Source organism: Lissotriton helveticus, chromosome 10, assembly GCF_964261635.1.
Source record: "Lissotriton helveticus chromosome 10, aLisHel1.1, whole genome shotgun sequence".
Lineage (NCBI taxonomy): Eukaryota > Metazoa > Chordata > Amphibia > Caudata > Salamandridae > Lissotriton > Lissotriton helveticus.
In genome coordinates this window covers 769,438,755-769,455,422 of record NC_136071.1, presented here as the reverse complement: position 1 = coordinate 769,455,422, position 16,668 = coordinate 769,438,755, and the positions used below count along the sequence as shown (strand labels likewise).

The 16,668-nt window shown below is 40.3% G+C and overlaps 1 protein-coding gene across 7 annotated transcripts in view; it reads right to left on the bottom strand.

Moving 5' to 3' along the window:
- Nucleotides 1-16,668, bottom strand: part of PARD3 (par-3 family cell polarity regulator) — a 1,362,300-nt gene that overhangs the window by 747,168 nt on the left and 598,464 nt on the right. For all 7 annotated transcript variants that reach the window (XM_078663327.1, XM_078663329.1, XM_078663332.1 and 4 more), the window contains exons 6-8: nt 13,032-13,117; nt 10,881-10,964; nt 4,317-4,442 (exon numbers count right to left, since the gene is read on the bottom strand). In XM_078663327.1, coding sequence (XP_078519453.1) covers nt 4,317-4,442; nt 10,881-10,964; nt 13,032-13,117 — 296 coding nt within the window. The remainder of the gene's footprint in view (nt 1-4,316; nt 4,443-10,880; nt 10,965-13,031; nt 13,118-16,668) is intronic.

Below are 16,668 nucleotides of genomic sequence, written 5' to 3'. Positions count from 1 at the left end.
CGCCTTGAGACCCTCACGGGTACGTAGCGCGCTTTACAAGTACTCTGATTGATTAAAATGGTTAATTGTGAATAATAAATTGCGTGTCTGGAAAAAAAATTAAGTTTCGAACAAGTTATTATCAAGACCGATTTATTGTGGTCCGGAATTTCATGCATCTGTTTCAATAACCTAAGAACAGACTGACAGTTGTTTACTAGTACTCTTTGCACCACTAAAAATTGTCAAAGTTTCTAAAATCTCCTCCTTAGTCTACCAAATTTCGACTGAGTGAAAATCTTAAGAAAAATGTTCTTTACCTAGGGCATTTCAAGAATGTTCAGGGAGTCTGGTTAATCATCTTGTTTGAGCTAAGGGCATTCCATACATCTGGAAGGGTTGGCAGCCTTGACTAGAAGATCAACATGGACTGAAAGCTGCCTGTCTTTGAGAAGTAATGATTCAGAAAAGGGGGGTGGTGATGAACAGAGTGTCTGAATTAAGCAGACCACTCTTACCCAGTCCAAAGATCAGGGCTTGATCCATCACCGTTATTTAGCTCACTGCCCCATCCCAGCTCAGAACCTGGCTATATGCAAATTAGTCTGTCCCTGGCCCAGTGCATCATGGGAACAGGGCAGACCAAACTACCAAGAAAATTCTTCACCAGAAAGGAGACAAGCTTCCGGGGACCGGTTTCTGCCATTTCAGGCGTCGTCGGCCCGGCTTGCTTGAATCCTGAAGGAGCAGTGAGCAAGGGACTCATGTCTGAGTATACCCTTCCACGCTTATGGTGGACAAAATGATTCAGAAAAGGGGGTGGTGATGAACAGAGTGTCTGAATTAAGCAGACCACTCTTACCCAGTCCAAAGATCAGGGCTTGATCCATCACCGTTATTTAGCTCACTGCCCCATCCCAGCTCAGAACCTGGCTATATGCAAATTAGTCTGTCCCTGGCCCAGTGCATCATGGGAACAGGGCAGACCAAACTACCAAGAAAATTCTTCACCAGAAAGGAGACAAGCTTCCGGGGACCGGTTTCTGCCATTTCAGGCGTCGTCGGCCCGGCTTGCTTGAATCCTGAAGGAGCAGTGAGCAAGGGACTCATGTCTGAGTATACCCTTCCACGCTTATGGTGGACAAAATGATTCAGAAAAGGGGGTGGTGATGAACAGAGTGTCTGAATTAAGCAGACCACTCTTACCCAGTCCAAAGATCAGGGCTTGATCCATCACCGTTATTTAGCTCACTGCCCCATCCCAGCTCAGAACCTGGCTATATGCAAATTAGTCTGTCCCTGGCCCAGTGCATCATGGGAACAGGGCAGACCAAACTACCAAGCCAATTCTTCACCAGAAAGGAGACAAGCTTCCGGGGACCGGTTTCTGCCATTTCAGGCGTCGTCGGCCCGGCTTGCTTGAATCCTGATGGAGCAGTGAGCAAGGGACTCATGTCTGAGTATACCCTTCCACGCTTATGGTGGACAAAATGATTCAGAAAAGGGGGTGGTGATGAACAGAGTGTCTGAATTAAGCAGACCACTCTTACCCAGTCCAAAGATCAGGGCTTGATCCATCACCGTTATTTAGCTCACTGCCCCATCCCAGCTCAGAACCTGGCTATATGCAAATTAGTCTGTCCCTGGCCCAGTGCATCATGGGAACAGGGCAGACCAAACTACCAAGCCAATTCTTCACCAGAAAGGAGACAAGCTTCCGGGGACCGGTTTCTGCCATTTCAGGCGTCGTCGGCCCGGCTTGCTTGAATCCTGATGGAGCAGTGAGCAAGGGACTCATGTCTGAGTATACCCTTCCACGCTTATGGTGGACAAAATGATTCAGAAAAGGGGGTGGTGATGAACAGAGTGTCTGAATTAAGCAGACCACTCTTACCCAGTCCAAAGATCAGGGCTTGATCCATCACCGTTATTTAGCTCACTGCCCCATCCCAGCTCAGAACCTGGCTATATGCAAATTAGTCTGTCCCTGGCCCAGTGCATCATGGGAACAGGGCAGACCAAACTACCAAGCCAATTCTTCACCAGAAAGGAGACAAGCTTCCGGGGACCGGTTTCTGCCATTTCAGGCGTCGTCGGCCCGGCTTGCTTGAATCCTGATGGAGCAGTGAGCAAGGGACTCATGTCTGAGTATACCCTTCCACGCTTATGGTGGACAAAATGAATCAGAAAAGGGGGTGGTGATGAACAGAGTGTCTGAATTAAGCAGACCACTCTTACCCAGTCCAAAGATCAGGGCTTGATCCATCACCGTTATTTAGCTCACTGCCCCATCCCAGCTCAGAACCTGGCTATATGCAAATTAGTCTGTCCCTGGCCCAGTGCATCATGGGAACAGGGCAGACCAAACTACCAAGCCAATTCTTCACCAGAAAGGAGACAAGCTTCCGGGGACCGGTTTCTGCCATTTCAGGCATCGTCGGCCCGGCTTGCTTGAATCTTTGAGAAGTAGTCACTGTGCTATTATGGCTGGTGGCAATGGTAGAGCACATCACTAAAAGGCTACTGATAACTCTTAATGACAACCACAGTGGAACAGGCTGGTCTGGAAACTTGTCCAAAACCTGTGGCGACATTCCTCCTGCACAAGACGTTCAGAGGTCATTCAGCAGTGCATCATCTAGGACCAACAACGCCTAAGCAGGTGTAAACTTATTCACTTTGTGTGGTCTGATAATGGAGGCAGAGCACAACCAGAGGTTCTACGTGGCCCAGTCGAGGAAGCTGGCTTGGTACATACTATACCAAAGTGAGGTATAGTGGGTCAGTGGATCCCCAAAGGTAGGCAGAGGTTAAAGTAGACAGTACCTTACTCTCTATTTGTGGTAGTGTGGGCGAGCAGTAAGGCTTTATTAGAGGGTAATGTTAAGTACTTATTGTTCACGGTCTGGCAACAAATGATGTTACACACTCACAGACTGAGCTCTGACCAATTTGTTTTGTACAAAAATATTAAGTTATTTTATTTCTAGAACCAAGCCGCGCCTGGCACAGATAAGTGAAATAAATGCTTTGCAAAATCTTATGCAGTGTTTTACAACTGAATGCAAGTTCAAATGCAATTGATTGAAATACAGGTAAGTTAAAATGTCTTAAATACTTTTCAGATTATTTTCAGATTACTTGTTCTACTCCGTGTGATATGCCTAGATATCACACTGGGACTATGCACAACTAACTACATCAGTCCAAATCATGCCATATATCAATTCTGGATCACCGCAACACTTGGAGAATTTGAACTATTTCAATCGGAAACAGTGTGAAAAATCTTCAAATTTTTAATTTTAAATAGAATGATATTTGGACTCTTCTGGGAAACTAAATACAGCTCAGAATTAAACCAGATGGTCACACATTCAACAATGTAATTTAACCTACTCATTATCTGCGACATCTTACACTGCAGTTCAGATATGTGGGTCCCCTTTATAAAACAATTATGCGATTTCTTTGCTACCCCATTGTAACACAACACACTTCAACACTCAGTACAGATGCTTTGAGCATCACTGTAAATGCCTGAACTACTGTGTAAAATAAAAGAAAATTATTTTTTATTAAAAAGCTTTATTTTAGAGGTCACCAGCCAACATTAAAAACATCTAATGCATGCAAGTTTTCTTTAAAGATAATCATAGGTTGATAAAACAGTTAAAGAAACACAATTACCATTTTCATAATCCAACACCAATAAAGGTAGCATCCATTTTTTCCAACTGTTTTGCTACCAGATTGGTGGAAGGCCAACTCAAAAATGTAATGGAAACCTTAAAAAAAACTCCACACCCACTCTGAGTGATTATTTGATTTATGCAAAAATAGAGAGCACATTTATGATAGAAGTTGTATACAAACATGAATTGTCAGTATATAAAGGGGCATGGCAAAGCACCCTCTCTTACAGATGGCTTGAAAAGTCCTAACAATAGCATGTAGGGTCAAACCTCCCACAACTTACACCACTAAAACGGTTGCAGCTTCGCTTCTATTTTTGCGGTGTGGACATTTGCCCATAAGATCTTGGCGCCTCCTATCAGTGCGCAGACTGCCTCAGTGAGTGGAGAGAGTGTGGAAAAGACATGACCACATGACAAAGCTCACTAAAGATGTATGAGGGTACGCATAAAGTGTACTATATATCACAATTAACACTGCAGTGTTGTAGGCCATGGTCCTAGGCCGCTTACAGCTCTGAACCTTGATAACGAGGTAAATTTACTCTCAAGCTGCGCGGCTTGTCCTTGCATCACTGAACATGCATTGTGGTAGTTGATGATAGAAAAAGAAAACATATCCTGCATATAAGAGGCACTTACTGCTCAAATCTTCTGTTCCGGAGGTCTCCGTCATTAATCCTGACAATACAGTCGTTCTCGTGAAAAAGATTCTCCCGTTCAGCTTTGCCACCTTTCTCAAGTCGCTTCACTAATAACCCCAGGGTTCTGGAACATTAAGAATACAAATCGTTACATGTGTAATATTTCTTTAGTACATTTTCTCGCGCTGTTATACATTTTATTAATAGCACTGAGATTTAAGTGCTGCTTAACTTCAGGATTTAAGAAAAGTTGTTTTAAGAATATGCAATAAAACGAGTGCCCATCAAAAAATGAGATATTGCAACAGAAACCTTTATTACACCTTTAACACATTTTGCGGCCTTTGATGGGGCAGCGGACTTTAAAGTGAATATCAGCTTATGTTGGTCTCAGGGCTACTCGTTCAGTTTGAGGGGGAAACGACACAGCCCGGAGGTGGAGGGAGGAAGAGGATGGCATACGGAGAAGATGATCTACCAATGTAGAGATTGGCGGTGAAAGATCAGCAAAGTGGGCTGCACGCATGCGCACTTACACACTCACTGCATAAGCGAGTGCAGCAGCACCATCAATTTCGCCTCAAACTCATATGGTGTGTGTGTTTGTGTCAGAAGATGTAGATGTGTGTATCTAGGTGTGTGTGTGTGTGTGTGTGTGTCAGAAGATGTAGATGTGTGTATTTAGGTGTGTGTCAGAAGATGTAGAGGTATGTGCGTGTACACACGTGCAATGGTGACTGTTAAAGCCCTACAAATTCTTCCAAATGGACTGGATTAATGGTGAATTTAGCATATTGTAGCCCTGACATACAACCGGCCATTTAGCTATCGCTAGCGTAATATTGGTTCATCTTTGACACATAGTGGACATTCCTAGCAATGGTCTGACAATCCCTGGCATGATAGTGTTTCATCCTTAGGTGTACGTAACAACATTTGACAAAATTTGGCTATATCATCACAATGGCCCATCACTGAAATATTATGTGCATTCTTGGCAACATTCTGGCCATCATCTGCATAATGGCGGCCCTGGCCTAATGGCATCTGCCTTTATTTATTTAAGCAATTTGTAGAGCACGCAAATACCAGTGGGTGTCTCGGTGCTAAGGACGTAGAGGTGGTAGTAAGGTGGAGTGCAGATTATTGGGTGAACAGCCAGGTCTTTAGTAGCTTCCTAAAAGAGAGCAACGTTGGACATGCTTTGATTTGTGGGGGAAGAGAGTTCCATAGTCTTGCCGTGGCTACAGTGAATCTTTTGTCTCCCCATGAGGCCTTGTATGTACGGGGGACCGTGAGGAGATTGGCAGAAGAAGATTGTAGATTTCTGCGGGGAATGTGAGTGGACAGGGCTTTCCTTAGATAGATGGAACCTGTGTTACGGATCGCTTTATAGGCTATGAAAGGGCCTTGAATTTAATGCGATTGGTGATTGTGAGCCAGTGCAGCTTCCGCACCATTGCAGAAATGTGTTTGTGTTTGAGGGTGCCTGAGATGATCCTGGCGGCGGCGTTTTGAATCAGCTGCAGTTTATTGATGACCTTTTTCTGCGCATTCAGGAGTAAGCCGTTACAGTAGTCTACTTTAGTCATAACCAGGGTGCTTATCAAGGTTTTTCCTGTGTTGGCGGGAAGGAATTGTAGAAGTTTTCTGATTATTCTTAGTGTGTAGACAGCAGAGGAAATGATGGAATTTGCGTAGGCTGCAAAGGAGAGTTTGTCATCGAAGATGATGCCAAGGTTTCTTACTTTCTGTACAGGAGGTGGGGGGGCGGGGGCAGATCAGTAGGCCACGAGGTAGGAGACCATGTAGGATTTAGGTTACCAAAGATCATGACCTCCATTTTTTCTGAATTTAATTTTAAGCAGTCTTTGGCAATCCATGAACTGATGACGATCATGCCTGCTTGAAAACTGGCTGCTATTTCTTCTCTTTTGTTGTTGATAGCTAACACCAGTGGTGTGTCATTGGTATAGGTGGTTAGCCCCATCCCATGTCTTCACCTAGGCACATTTGACATATGCCTGGGATGATGGTGCCTATCCTTGACATAGTGAGGTCATTCTGGGCTGTGAATAACTTATGCTGGGTATATTGGTTACTTCCATGATATGTTGTGGGTAAACAACATATTTGAGATTATGTCTGGGCATAACTGTGTCTGTTCACATGTCACAACGGTGGTCCTGGACGAAAGGTGTGTTGTGTTGTGCTCATTCTTGGCATACTCTGGACATTCTTAACAAAACACTCGCTATTACTGGTATAACAATGCCCGAACCCATTCTCTGCAAAACTATGCCTATCTTTGGTATAATAGTAGCCCATTGCCATCAAATTGTGCCAATCTTGACAAACGTCTGGCAATGATTACAATAACATAGTGGACTTTGCCTCTTTGGGGTCTAATAGGTGAATACTTGGTCTTTCAAAATAATTAACAAAATCCTAGGAGTAAATGTATTATGTAGAAAGGCCAGTGTAAGTCCCTCCTGCTCCCAACCTATATAATTTCTAAAAATGGCATTTTGTAGTGGTCCTTGAAAGGGAGGGTTATTTCCCTAATTTTCACTTCACCACTGAGTAGTTATTATAGATGCCTCCATTAGCTTAAGGTTGGTATTTTGTAGGCACGAGTACCACACATTTGAGGCTACCAATTTCCAGCATTCCTTTTTTATTTTCCGATTCGGCTCGGTGAATAAAAAAAAAAAAGTGCATTGAAAGTGCTTTTTCCCCCCCCAAGTGTGAAGGAAGCAACATGAAGGAGGCAGGTAAGGGATAGCAATGTGGGGGAACTAAAGCAACACGGAGGGACTGAGGACGAGAAGCAACGGGCAAGAGTGCTACATGGAGCAGGCATGAAGAAGCATACAGGGGAGTAAGTAATGGGGGGGGCACAACATGTAGGGGGCAGGGAAAAGCACACAAGCGGCAGACATCAACAAGGGGTGCAGGGGGAGCCAAGTACACAAGGGAGACAGTTGGAAAACATTCACTCCGATGGAGTGCTTAACCCAAACGAAAAACGCAATGCTTCAAATGCAAGCAGTGGAAATATAGAAGCCAGCCAATCAAAGAGATGGTAAAGAGACCAAGCTTCGTGGGAGGAACAAAAACAGGACAAGCTGGGCCATGAAAAAGAAGCAGGCAAATGAGTGTGAACTCATGCAGTGTCTAGTAGGCTCAACCTAAAAAGACTAAAGACCTGACAATAAAAGAATGATCCACTGCCTCATTTTAGGAACGCAGCTTGTCTTAGAGGGACATCTTGGGAGACTTCTAACAGAATTGTTCATGGCCCACTCTGGTTCAAGTCACGGAAGCCTAAGGATAACCTCAACCACCTTCAAAAGCATAAAGATGCCATAGCACAACTGTGTCTGTAAAGGATACCCATATAAAGAGCTTGATTCAGTAAGCTGCACACGACAAAGCAAGAGCAGATTAACCTAACCATTTCCTTCTGCACATAAATGATAAAATGAAGGCTAAGCGCTGGTGAGACGATGGCAAAAATATAAAATTGGTGGCTAAAGTGGGCCAACTATTGGTGGTCAAGTTGACAAAACACAGTTAATAATGGTCTTAGGAATTGTTGGAGTGGGGTGTGAATAATATGCTTATGTGCTTGAAACATGCCAATAAGGCACACCACAACAGAACTGAATTGGAATGCATCAGACTAGAGGAATCAGAGTACACAAAAGCTTGATGAAACTTCAGATACAGTATTATCATAGATTCCATCACACATCTCAATGGCTGGGACAACTCACAAAAAAAGAATACAATTACTATAATGAATAAATCATAGTTTTTGAATCTTGTTAGAACTGGAGTAAATAAACATGAGCTGGCTTAAAGCAAGGCATTGTTATAAGTAGCAATGCTAAGAACTATGGAATAACTGACCAACCACACAAAAAATACAGGCACCAAACCATGCATGCCAAGCATAAAGGCATTCCAAACATGAAATAACGAAACCCAAATGGTTACACCGCTCATTGGCTTTCTCCAAACACTCTCCTTCAACTCATGTCATGTTCTACATACCCTCTACCAATTCATTTAAGGTAACGCACTAGGATCTCTATGGAGTCCCATTACCTATCCCGGTCGCTGCTGTAGGAACTGGGTTACAGTTGTGAAATTTCACTGTTAATAGACATTCATTTTTGTAATCAAGATCGAAAGAAGATAGTCAACATTTGTTTTCTTTAAGGCAGAATGTAGGAAATCATGTAAATCAAATGGAGTGTTGTTCACAATATCATAATTTGCTAGGTTATTCCAAACTGCCTATTATTTTACTCTACAATTTTACAAAATTGGGTCATTCGGGAGCACTAGCTCGCCCAAGGATACTGTCATGAAGATGCTTGCAAACAAACAGACAGAACATGAATGATATGATCGTCCACACTAGAATACCACAAAATATAGAATGCATGACAATGATTCTCACATGAGGTGTTAAGGAACGCATCAATATCCCAAACAGATACTGCTTGTAGAGGGCTGCATCATTTAGTCAAGGCATCCTCAAATAATTTATATTACTTAGCACACCAGCATGGTTCAAACTAACTATATTCTGTAGCATTTGTGTACAAAGACCACTGTGTAAAGAAGAACCACCTTCAATTTGATAAACCACTTCCTTTGAATAAGATGAAACCCTCTTCTACACTCATTCTGAATGTTTATTCAGAGTCCGTGGAAAAGATGGTGACGATTTAGGTGTCCAACAATTCAGTTCTGCCATTATAGATCACATTAAAAAGATCACAACTTCAGCAAGACCTCTGCACTTGGTCTATCTTCCATCACTTAGATACATGTTTTTGTCTGTCCAGGTACAGAGGTGTGGCGCCGCGGCCAGGGCGACTGACGCTGGAATCTGGGGACCACGGTTCGATCCCCGGCTCCGGCGGCAGGTTAGCCCAGCACCATGTGACTCTGGGCAATAGCTCGCTTAATCTTCCCGACGGCCCCCAGCGCCTAGAGACCCTTACGGGCGATTGTGCGCTTTACAAATGTTGACTTTATTCTTCTTCAAGGCATATGTTTTGCAAGGTGGCTGAAAGAATAGTCAGCGCTGTATCTGGGATGCAAAAAGAGGCTTTTGGTTAGGTGCAATGCCTAAGCACTGCAATTCTATATGGTTCATTACAAGACTCAGATCAGTTATAGTTACAGAACACTGGCACTCCTGGTTTAAATTATGGCATATCAGTACACACATACTGTTTCTTTTTCATTGTGGTTGGCATTAAACCAAATGATATATTTTGGATGGTTTGTGACATAAAACGCTCCATCTTTTCGGTACCATAAGGTACAGCTCCTCCAAAGCTTAGGTCTCTATTGTATTATTTACTATGGCTCAATTTGAAAGCACCAGGAACCACAATTTCTGTTATGTTTCACAAAAATAAAAACCAGAGTAAGACTAATGAATTGCTTGGTGTCCTTTTATAGCTACTACTCCGCAATATTGTCAACATTCAAATATGACATTCAAACGATTAGGATCTTAGCTTCATGCTAAATATCCACAGCCTATTTGATGAACTTCGAAGAAAAATACTTTATTAGTCTGTGTTAAAACATATTCCGTGATCTTTTAATATGCTCACATTTGACTTTTATTGAGAAATACAAGATTATAAAGAACGAGTTTTTAAAGACAGAATTGTGCGAATATGTATGTGAAGCTGAATTAAAAAAAGTTGAGCTATTAAAGGTGGAAGACTTTGGACTTTATTGTGCACATTTCATGTACGTCTAAAAAAAGACGTCATACTTCAGAATCTCAATAACACAAAATAAGTTATGCATTAATATCGTAGGGGCACATGCCTCTGCATGTGTGCATGACAGTGTTAAAAGGGGCCAAATACAACACTAAACAAGAATCCCTCTTTTATGAGAGCCTAATGGGTAAAAAAAATAAAAACACTTTCTCTTAAAAAAAGTTTATCAGTTTTGAGAAATCCTACTTTAAGGCGACATCATTTTTCCTCCACTCATTAAGCATGTGACCTGCAAACGAACACTTGCTTTTTTGAGGTATTGAAAATTAACATATGGCATTCCTTTCCCTGAGGTCTTCATTATACCTCAAAGGCCTACCCTGCATAGCTGTCTTATTCTGCACCAGGTTCATTTTTCAGTCTTGAAGAGCACTTTCATTTCCATCCCGCTTGTAAGATACATATTTCCATCAGTACTTTTGAATGCTGCTGTACTTCAAAGGTAATGAACGTATTCCAATAAATGCAGGCATCAAAGATTTGGCAGGTGGAAAGAGAGACGAGGTGCTGAATTGAATATCTCCCAGTGCTAATTGAAATATGGATTTAAATGTCCTTATTTTTTTGTTAAATCATTACTGAAATAACACTTCTTTGGAATCTAGCCCGGATGAGGTATCACGGTTCCTTTTTAGAAATGATGCTTAACACATTCAGTGCAATAACAGCTACTAAGGTGTCCCATAATTAAGATAAAACACTGCAAGCTCTGACAATGAAAATCTTACACAATACATTACCTTCCGCCCCGAGCGCTGTAAGGCACTACATGGATTCCCAAAGGCCCTCCATCGTTCGAGACTTCCACAAGCTTTAGCATATCACTGTGAGACAATGATGAATGAGGGAGCGTGAACACGTACAGCAAATGAGCCAAAACAGACACATACAAAGAAGTCTATTTCAGAACATTACAAAAAGATGAGGCAAACGGTGCCAAACATACCTGAATATTAATCTGATGGCATGAAATGAGAACAAAAATCAAAATGAACCAAAAAATAAATGATATGTAAACACCTTCATTAGTTCGTTGTGTTAACAATTTATGACAGACCGCAGAGAAAACTGATTTAAACATTTTTTACACTGGTATCTAAAAATACTGTACCCAACGTATTTTCGAATTATAAGTTCTACTTACAACCTAACTTTCCTGGTAAGACGTAGTGCAAAATTTGGGTATCAGCAAATATATTTATGAAATAAATATTCTAATGTTACGGAAAGTAAATCGATGCTCTGTTTATATCCTACTTGATTGACAAATTATAATTCAATGTCAACTCCCTTCCCACTCTATGCAACCTTTAAGGGAGACAGTCTTTTATTCCATGCGATCTGGTATGTATTTAATTGATGAGCTGTGCTCTCATCCGCTACTTGCACAATCCTCTCCAGGGGCATCTCTCTAAGCCCAGAGGAGTCCGCTCATGCTGTCACTAGAGAGTACTACCCATCAATGTATGGGGTAGGCACTTCAGGATTTAAGATGTCACTGGAGGACAGAGAATGGCATTGTGTGGCCTATTTTTAAAGTCAACATCTCCTCCCAAATACCTCAAATAAATAAAAGGACAACTAGGAATGTGTTTTTCGGTAAAACACCTTGGATTCTAAAGAAGGTGATATTTAAAAGAATATATGTACTGTGACCATCGCTAAAGGTTATTATTAAAATGACTAACCAAAGCCCAATATTCCCCGTGAAATACACTTCCCTCTTTAAGGTAAATTGGGTTAGCCCATGAGCAAAACCAGCACATAGTATTAAGCAAGGGATGTCAACTATTATTTGAGACTTATTTAACATTGCTTTATATGTACCGCTCATTATAGAGTTAACTGCAGTAAATTGACTCATTGGATTGGTCAAGCTGTGCTAAAAAAAAACTGCATAATGACATTAAACAGAGTAACAAACATATGGTGGAGGTTATGGACGCTCCCCCTATTTTTACACATTTTTTAATAAGTTTTAAACAATACTAATAAAAGAGAGAAAATAAAGTTAGATCCAAGTCGGACTGAGCAGTTATTCCCAGCTACTGATGCATTTCGTCAAATATGATCTAGAATGCTCCTAATGGGTTAATTACTTCAGAAACTAAAAGCATTTTTTAGAATGATTAAAACAAACTGCAACTTTAATCAAGACAGTTTGGTACGATAAGCATGGAAAAATAGGCAGTCATCCAAGTTCTGTAGGGATGGATAATTTGTCTGCTCTGGTTTAATTTGTTCTTTATATTACTGACTTCCCCATTTTCATACGTTACCTTACAGAAGGGAGGTATTCTCACTGATTGCTAACTCTGCACAACATAAGGTGTGGCCTGTTTAACAAGACACAAAACCCCTTTGAGTTACTGATGTGTTCAATACTAGATCAAAGTTGACCTTCGAATCTTCGAAGATACTACCTACAAAATGTTTCTACAGCCAACATACTTGATGTGCTTTCCCAGCTTGCATACTGGTCGCACAAAGCAGCTATTAAATCAAACACACAATTCAGTGCATGAGACAAATTCTGTTCTTCGAACAATCCAACTGAATCCAATGCATAAATTAATTCTGGCACACTACGCACATTGAATTTAATTTCAGCACATTATGCGCATTCTAAAGGTATAGTAACATGATGAAACTGCCTCTAATGAGGTATGTCAGTAATTTCCTTCAATATTCCATTTAAAGTTGCTGGACATGATGAATCCAAGTGTCGCACAGAGACCTCTCAACCACCCACGTGCTTTAATGTACTGGACTTTTATGAAGGCTATGGAGCCGATCAATGTCTTTTACTCCTCTAATTCGAGGATTAGAGGGAAAGTGACAGCTCGATCGTATATGACCTTGGAACTAGTATGCATTATAAATGTACTTACTCCAAGTGCAATGCATTATCTGCTCCAGTGTCTGCATGCCCAACCGGCTCCACTCTGCCATTGTCTTCCTCTGTTCCATCTTCCTCCTGGGAAAAATGACAAAGTACATGAATTATCAATACAAAACTCTGACAATAAGTGAAAGGTATAAACACCACACTGCATTAACCATTTTTTGCCATTTACTTATTTAATCTAAGTTAATTAAAAAAAAGATAATTTATACGACAACTTAAGCTCTGACATTTTAGGTTATATGTGGACAACAAACTCCGCACACCAGATCCCCTGGTACTCGCACACAGATAAAATGAAACAAGAAAAACTAAATAGTTGGTGAAAAATCCCATTGTTTTACTGACAGGTGCACATACCACTTTCAACTCTTTAAGAAGCCTACCCAAAAGTGTGGAATTTTAAAAATATATGCTTTTTTGGGGGGGAATCCATTTGTCCTATAAAAAATGTAATTTGTCTGTTTCGGTGCCATGCAGTATTGTGGCAGATTATAGCAGTATTCTCATTATATCAGACCTGCGATAATAGCCTCTTTAATTATATTTGGGTTAATATTATATGAGGATTTGAAATCTAGTGAGGCTTTGATGTTTACACTGTTCTGCAAATCTATATATGGGGGCTGGAAGTAAGATAGCAAGAGGTGGTTCCATGTTGGAAATTAAATGTCCCATGTGTCTGTGCACACTTGAAAACTAATATGTTTAGAGTTTTTACCAGCGACTCTCTAATCTCTTCCTACACTGGAAAAGATTGGAAATGTATTTCTGGCAAACAGAGGAGCAAAACCTTTTCCAGGGTGAAGAACAAAGAGGATGTAAGGAAAGTGAAGTTGCAGTCACTGCAAATTTTCACAAGTAAATATGCATATTTGCTCTCGAAAAAATTTAATTGGCAAACGTTTTTAAGAGTATAGTTTCTGCGCCTACTTCTGTAAACTCTCATAAGTTCCTGAAAGTTGTAATTCTGCATCAATGCAAGGACAAACATCTGCAGTTGCACTTTTGCAGCTTTATGTAACAAGGTCCTCATTTTCATCCTGCTCAAAATGGTTATATACTGTTTCTATATTATTAACCTTTATTTTAAATATTGGCATGCATCAAAGACGATTTAGTAAATGATGCAGTTGAAAAATGGAAATTAAAGTTGCTTACTAGTTTAGATTTTTTTTTAACCATGTTGGATTTTGTATGTACATTTTATTTTGAAATGCTGCTTTTATTCTCATGTATGCATTTGCATATAATAAGGGAGCATTATAGGAGTATTACAAATAATCTTAAAATGTTAACTTTTGCAAACGTGTAAATGTTTTTATACTGGATCCACAGTCAGTAATGAAAGCTGGGCTTAGAACATTTCCTTAGACCACCCACCCTAATAGGAAAGAGGTTTTGGAATAATAAATTACATATACAAATGTAAACAACTTATGCATTTGGATATAAACCTTGCCTTAGTTGCAGATAATACCCTCTCCCAGCGTTATATGGGAGCCAAAGGGGGTTAGAGCTGCAGTCCAGAGAACAAAATAAACACGAACACGTGTTGTTCTTGACCCAAACAATATGTTCAGGGCTTCGGGCGATAGAAATTTCACACCCCAGCTGACAACTTGGCTTAAAAAAAATATCCTATCTGACCTAGGAGAAAGTAAATTTGGAGGCATGATTAAAAGAGCGAAATATAATTTAAGGGCTTAGTTGTGACTCAATTCATAGCGTGTGCTATAACAAAGCATTCAAAAAAGCAAATTAATCAAAAGATTCCTATATGACCTTAAAGCAAAGCAGAACATAAACATGCAGGCTTCCTCAGTTGAGAATATGGTCAATAATCCTTTGGTATACTTTTGGTTCACTCCATAGTGAAACACATTAAACATAAATATATATGAATGCTAGTTAGTACTATATTATCCCTCTTAAACGGTAATACATACTGGCATGCAAACAGTAGGTTTAGCATTTTACAAATCCAATGATAAAATGTGTTTTGAGGTTACACATAGCTTAACAATACAATATACTAACTGCAATAAAAAAAAGAACTTGAAAGTCTAAAAGGTTAATTGATGACTTTTTTTAAATAATCTACATTAAAATCAAATTTACTATGAAGGATAAATATCGAGGCTGACTTTTTACCTCGAACAAATGGGTGTACTAATAATCTAACAGCCATGTTTGGCATATACTGTAGCTGGCAAACAGAATAGTTCTCAATTGACAGTAAAGCATCCTATTTAGTGCTCCTATTTGTCAGGTTCAAGATGCTGGTTAACAAGTATTACTTGCCTACTGCTTAAAAGAGATATATAGCAAAAAATACCATATCACACTAGAGTAACATCAATCTTCAAGGAGACCGACTTCAAACCGTGAACCATCCAAGGATACACAAAACGTAACTATACCTCAGCGAGGCTCTGCATGCATCCGGCTCTTCTTTTTTCCACACACTCTCTTACGATACGTCAAATGTGCGCTACTAACAGTATCTACCTTCATTTCAATAATTTAATATTTCGCCTCCCAGTGCCGACACCTAGCATCACACATCATATCGGTTGATTGGTGCCAAATCTCCAGTTCAGGAACCATGCTGTGCCCCAGATGCATACTACAATTTGATCACATGAGTACATTAACTAGGTAAATTGATAGCAAGAACATGTAGCAGTCTATCTGCAGAAGAAAGGCTGATTTATATTATATTTTCCCAGTCGAAAATACAAATTAATGTACATGTTAGAATGAAAAAAGTTATTTGAACATTAAATTGAACAGTTATTTAAACACCAAATTATTTTTCAAAATACTTTTTATTCTCTTTGAAAGTAAAACGTTAACCGTTTACATTTACAAAAAAAAATATTACAGAAAAAATCCAGTGCAGTACGGCGGTCTTTCGGCAAGGATGGTGTTAAAAAATATGTGCTCCAACAGGAATACATGGAAGACATAAAATTCCTGACACTCCCATGCTTGGCCACCCCAGCCCTGTGACTATCTGAACCAAATAATTATCAGATCTTCTCTTCTGCAGGTCTCGTTACAAATCAGGATTCCTTCCTTGGGACCTATTTTAGACCTATTTCATAGGGAAGCCACACATTTGTACATTTTTTTCTCCACTGGCATGCACCAGTCCATGCCCCTTCTCCAAAGTGTCAGGCTCTGTTAAATTGTCTTGCCCCCATTTTCAGCTATACTCCAACGGGTTACCATTGTACAGGTTTATTTGTGTTGAGTCAAATCTGTCTCCTATTTAGACACGAACATTTATTTATTTATTTATTGAGTTTTATATAGCGCTGGCTAGACCTGTAGGTATCAGAGCGCTTTACATGAGGATCAGTGAATTACAGGTTACAGGTTACATTTTTTACAAAACTATCGCAGGGCATAGTGTGTCCTTTGCACCAAGAATGGAAGTCAACTCTGAATGAACCTTCAGCCAAAATACACACTGCATGGATTCAGAGGAGTTTCATCTTCAAGAGAATCACGCTATAGGTTGTGCCATATGTTCTACATGCATTTTATTGTAATTATGTTATGTTATGTTATTTATTCTTGTAAAGCGCACTGTTACCCTGGGGTGTCCTGGCGCT